Source organism: Anser brachyrhynchus, assembly GCF_964034855.1.
Source record: "Anser brachyrhynchus genome assembly, chromosome: 3".
NCBI lineage: Eukaryota > Metazoa > Chordata > Aves > Anseriformes > Anatidae > Anser > Anser brachyrhynchus.
Genome location: NC_137696.1, coordinates 53,995,232 through 54,001,231, shown reverse-complemented (window position 1 = coordinate 54,001,231; position 6,000 = coordinate 53,995,232). Strand labels below are relative to the sequence as shown.

The 6,000-nt window shown below is 50.9% G+C and overlaps 1 protein-coding gene across 1 annotated transcript in view; it reads left to right on the top strand.

Annotated features, from left to right (window-relative positions):
- The first annotated feature begins 2,633 nt into the window (after positions 1-2,633).
- Positions 2,634-6,000, top strand: part of SLC22A3 (solute carrier family 22 member 3) — a 31,011-nt gene continuing 27,644 nt past the window's right edge. Inside the window, exon 1 of the mRNA XM_080586210.1 lies at positions 2,634-3,275. Within this exon, the coding sequence (XP_080442336.1) occupies positions 2,862-3,275 (414 nt within the window). The 5' untranslated portion in view covers positions 2,634-2,861. The remainder of the gene's footprint in view (positions 3,276-6,000) is intronic.

Below are 6,000 nucleotides of genomic sequence, written 5' to 3'. Positions count from 1 at the left end.
CCAGGCTAGTATAAACAGTAGTCTAGTGCCATGAGTAGACAGGGAGCGTATGTGTCTTCTCCTTTAGACTACGCAGTTTTCATTCTGTTTTTGAAATAGGTGTGACATTTAGGGGTCTAAAAACAGCTCCAAAGATGTTTGTGTTTGTAATCTAGTTGTTCTTCTATATCTCTTTCTCCTCTGCTCCCCTTTCATGGCTCCTTCTGCTTCTACTCTTTCCCTGGCTTGCTGCCTTTCCACTCTTCCCCTTCCCTCTTTCTGTTCACTTCTCTTCATCTATTTTTACTGCTTCTGTCTTCTTCACCAGTCAACATCTTCCTTAGCTATTTATTCCCTTGCTTATCTCCCAGTATCAAAGAGCATAAGTTTTTACTGTATACGTAGGATAAAATGCTTAGAATTATGGTTTGACCCCAAGATCTGTCCTCAAAAGCATTTTTTCAAGAGGCTACAGTTGCAGACTTTGTATACAAACCCACCATCTTTCAGTTCTCAGATGTGTTCATCTCTCGCAGCACGCAAAGTTCAGCTTCCAGGAAAGCTTCAGCAAAAATGGGAATTGCTTGCTGTAGAGTAACAGTAATACATAATCTCATGCACCTCTCACTGAGATATTTAAATTTCTTTCAGAAACCGGAGTCCTGCGGCACATTGATATGGTGGCAAATACTGATAAGCCATTTTTGGAGCAAGAAATGAAAACGCTAGTGAACACTACGGACTTAAGGTCACTTTGACACTGTCTATACCAGACAATTGAATTGACTTTACTGAATGAACCTTCACATCTCCCAGGAGCAATTACAGTGGGGAATGTTAGGAACATTCCCAGATTTCCACTGCTGTGACATCAGCGCTGATCTCCCTCAGCTGCTAATTTTCTGGCAGGCTGTGGTGCACATGTTGTGCCTAACTGGAGCATAATGGGTGAGATCCATGAAATTTTGAGATCCAGCTACTAGACCATACGTACTTTGGGGAAAGAAAGTAGCTCCAGAAGCAATGCTTAAATATTGGACCAAATTCTCACTCAACTGTGTCTGGTCTAGCTCCACCGATTAACTGGAAACTGATGGTTTCTTAAACAGGTAAAAGCTGAGCGTGGCTGTGCTGTTACATGGCTGACAGGGGACCAGCCCTCATGGTTCAGAACTGAGCCAATACCTGAGAGGGTTAAAAGCCACATTTCTTGTTGGGGAAAGGCCGGAGAAGCCATGGATGTTTGATATACCCTCAAGGGGAGCTGTGAGGGTAGTGCACAGGCTGCGCTGACACCTGCACCAGGCTCTGTCCCCATTTGTTTGTCTTTGTGGAGGTCCCTGCAGAGACGACCTCCTCCCTGGTCACTGCGAGCTGTCAGAATAAGCCACCTCACCTTTGACATCCCAGCATGATCAACCCTCAGTTGGGATAAAACAGCTTCTCCTGTTCGAAACCAGCCGTCAGACTGTGTCCCTTTTCCTTAGACACAGACCTGGACCCAGCGGTGATGTGTTCATGACCTCTAAGTTTGACTGCTGCAAAACAGCATAATCAGGAGCCAAACAAAATTCCCTTGAATGCATCTTCTGATGCAAGCACAGCAGCTCTTCTCCCTACAACACACATCTTTGCCAGGCTCACACCACAGCACTGGTCTTCATGGTGGTTACAAAATCCATGTCAGATAGTCTGTACAGTGATCAAAGCCTTCCTTAGATGGGATCTAACTGTTCTGGAAATTCTAGTTCTACCCAAAACCATAGACATCCATGGTCAAAGCTACAGGCAACAAGAGACAAGGGATTTCTGGAGATGTCTTTCATCAGTGCTGGCCCTGTGTTCCTTCCTGCAAGGGAAGAGGAGGGTTGTGGACCTTAAAATCCCGAGCAAAGTGCAAAATAACTGTTGTTGCCACTGATCTCATTCAGGGCAACAAGATGTGCCCATGAGCACACAAAATAAACCCCAGACTTGGATCTCCTTTCCCTTCTCCCCCGACTCAAAAAAACAGCAGAACAGAAAAGTGAAATAACTTGTTTTCCATTCATTTCTGAGGGAGAGAAGGGGAAACTCATAATTTATCTTTTAAATATTTGGAAGATTTTGTGAAAATAAAATGAACGAGGTCATACAGAAGCCTTTTCTGAATAGGTGTAGCCAACTTAAAAAAAAATATTCCTGTATTTTGGACAGGAGTAGTTTGTGAGCCTCACTTTAATTACACTTTAAAAAGGAAAGACTTGCAAATTAAATCTGTGGGGGAGGTGAAGGGGTGAAGTAGAGCTCTGGCAAAGTAAATAAACATCGCCGCAGTACTCACTTCTACTTGCCGAAGGAAAGGCTTTGTGGCTCACGTTGAGACAACTTTCCTTCTGTCCCTGCTGCCCCGCAGAGCAGCGGCATCCCTCACCACTGCTTTCAGCAGCAGCCCCTGGACTCCTTCCCACTCAGCTCTCTGCTTTGCCCTTGCACCCGTGTACTTACCGCAGCCGGGGTGGCAGCGGGCATTAGCGCCTCACCCACCCCTAAGGAGTTAACAGGTTTTATTACACGATCTGTTTAACATTCTGGATAAAAAGGAAACGCACGCCCCTCCTCTCCTTCAATATGCTCGTGCACTTTAAATCGCGCTGCTCGCGGGCTGCCTGTGAGCCCCAGGCCGCCAGGCACGCCACGAGTGGCCGGCTGGGCGTGCTCGGGGACGTGGGTGCACCCGTGGGTGCTGCCTCACCCCGCCACGGCTCCGCTCGTGGTGCTGGGGCTGCGCACATGAGCGGCAAGGACACACGCACGGCCGTGGGGAGCCAGCACCGGCTGCCACCGCGAGGCGTGGGAGCGAGCCCTGCCACCCCTCCGGGCACGTCGGGCTGCCTCGCACCATGCCCTCGTTCGACGAGGTGTTGAAGGAAGCCGGGGAATTTGGACGGTTTCAGAAAAGAGTCTTTTTCCTCCTTTGCCAGACCGGCGTCACTTTTTCCTTCCTATTCGCCAGCGTGGTTTTCCTGGGGCAGGCGCCGGGCAACTACTGGTGCAGAATCCCTGGGGCAGCTGAATTAAGTGAAAGATGCGACTGGTCACTCGAAGAGGAGCAGAACTTCACCCTGCTGTCCCTGCGCCTGGCGAACGGCTCGGCCAGCGGGCAGTGCGAGCGGCTGGACATCTCCTGGGACTCCTCCACCAGCTGTGCCAGCCCCCTCGCCCACAGCCCCAATGTCAGCACGGGCAGCCCGCGGCTCACAGCCTGCCAGGGCAGCTGGGTGTACCACCAGCCCCGCTTGTCCATCGTCAGCGAGGTAAGGAGAAGCCCTGTCCTCCCGTGAGTGCCTCTGTCCCGGGGCAGGGTGGAGGCAGGGGAACGGGGCTGCTGCTGTAAGGCATGGGGAAGGGTCTCTGCTTCGGGCGCTGCTGCTTTTTCTTAACGGGTGTGCTCTGGTCCAAGCCACAGACAGATGGGGAGAATGAATAAGATCAAGTGTCAGGGTCAGGCTTCTAGGGAAAGGTGAGCTGAGCCTCACGGTGTCTCTCTCACTGGCTCTGCCAGCCAAACGTCCCACGCAGAGATCGCCCTGTCGCTGGGGGGACGTCAGGTTAAAACTGTGATGCCCTTGCAGCTGAGGCTAATAATGAAAACTGGTGGCTGGCTACCCTTCTGAGGTCTGACAGGAGCCAGGGGAGATGGCTGTGCTTTCTGAAGAAGAAAAACACACATTTGTGCCCAAAGCCATTGCTTTGCTTTTCCTGAAACGTCTCACTCAGAGTACTGCAGGCTGCCTGTTACCACTGGCGGTAGGTGCTGGCAGACGTGGTGGCTTTTTATAAGGCACCGAAAGGCCATGAAGATGCTGACCTAAGAGGTAACCAGTGCAGGCTGCAATCAGGTGGTGGCTGTGCTGTGGTGTGGCTCCAGCACGCGGTCTGCTCACCAGCAGCACGTGCTTTAAGGTCATCCTGACAGTAACTGTGCCACTGGTGTGGTGCTGAAAAACCAGAAGTGTGTTTCGAAGGGTTGGGTCGGAAACAATCCAGGTACTCTGCAAAATGTGTCAGCACAGCCACGGGCTCTGGCTCCTGCCTGTCTCACGAGCCTCCCGCATTAGCTTGTAACTTGGTGCTTGCACCGGAGCCGTGCCCTCCAAGACACAGAGCAGGGCACAGCAGACGAAGTCCTGAGCAAACACTAAGCAGAATGCGGTGCCTGTCCCCAGGACATCCAGCCAGGACACCCCTGCTCGCGGCCTGCAGGTTCTTCAGAGCAGAAACTTTGTGCCCCGAGCACTGCACCTGATCTGAGCAGCTTTTAGCAGGCTCTATGCTAAATAAGAGCAACTGGCTGGCCCTGGAGTAAAGTGCCTGCACTGGTTTTTGTGTGCCATTGCCGAAATCTGGGCTGCTCTGAGGGCTGTAAGAGTCTCGTGGGGAGCTGGTGTCAAACTTTGGTCCCTGGGAGGGCAAATGCTGGTGGGGCCATGGTGAGGAGGTTGTGCTGCTGCCTCCCAAAAACTCTGCTGGGGTCAGGGGAGTTTACGTCCTGGTGTCTTTTACCTGGGTGAGCTGCGCTAGACATTCCCCTCACAGCTTAAAAAACAAAAGATCAGGCGATTCCTTTACCTTTTTTTTTTTTCTTTCAATTTATTCCCCTTCAGCCTCGCTGTGGCTGGAAGCATGTAAGTTGCACCCAAAGTGTTGTGCTCACTGTCTTTTATGGCAGCTGTTCGTGCATCTAGCAGTCGCTGTGATTTCCCAGCAGCACTGAGCCTCTGGGTATGGCTTAGAGAAAACGAAACCAGTGCTTGTGTTGCTGTAGTGAATGGGAGTGAAAGACTGAGAGTTCACTGGCTTTTGTCCAGCTGCACCTCCCTTTCCTTGTCCCAGGAGATGCTCCAGGGCCACGTGGAGGGGAGGCGAGATGTGGGGATACTCGGGGAAGCGCTCCCCACCTCTGCTCCCAAAGGGGCACGTTGGCAAAGCCAGAAAGGACGGGGCTGTGAGGGTAGGACTGCCTGTCCCCTGCACCAGGGCAGCAGGTCCCCCATCAGTGTCACCGCTGCTCCTGGAGGGGCTCCGGCTGACCGGGGTGGCAGGGACATCTTGGCCTGCGGCACTTGGGTTCGTTCACAGTTGTGCAACATTTGCCAGACAAATTCCATCCCACGAGGCTCAGTTCTTTTATGTAAAAAGGAAACATGTGGCACACGCATCCCAGTTCAGTTGCTTTGAAATCAGCTATTGAAAGGAACTCAATATCTGGTAATGTGTTATTAATGCAGATCTGTGCTCTGCTTAATCAGATCACCAAACTAGTCTTCTCTTTTCCCAAGTGTCTGCTCGCAAATGCATCATTTTGTCCATGTGTGTGCAGAAATGTTTGTTTCTTTCAATTATCTCAAGATTTCTGGCACTTTATGTCTGTCGGAATTAACAGTGCAAGTGACCAAAGAGAGAAAGGTAGAAGGAAGGATGAGTTACATGGAAATCTGAAGAGCACATGTTCAGGGAGAGAGAGGAAAAAAAAAAAAAAAAAGAGGGGATACTGAAGGAGATCTTCCAGGCTTGTGGCCAGCACAGCTCTGGTGTGGATTTGCAGCATGGCAAGGGAGGCAGAGGGCAATTGCAGGCATGTGAAACCTTCACTGGAAGAAGATGTCACTTCACAGCACAGATCTGGCAGCCGAAGCACAAGCTATTGCAGTCCTGAGCTCCCCGAAGAAGCTAGATCTTACGGCTGCAGGGACAGACTTATAAGGAGATGTGAAATGAATGATATTGCAGTACCTGACGTCACTGCTCTGATTTCTGTGTAACCAGAGGATGCTGCTCACTAGCAGCTATCTCATCTTAGATGGCTAGCTGTCAGCAGGTGCTTACAATACCATCATCAGAAGGAAATAGAGGAAAAAGGGGGAACATAGACTGATTAAAAAGCCCCTGCCACTTTGTCAGCAGTACCTGAGACACCTGTGGCTGTGGGAGCCCTGAGTCTTAGTGATGGGGTACAGCGGGGTGCTGGCAGCGTACCAA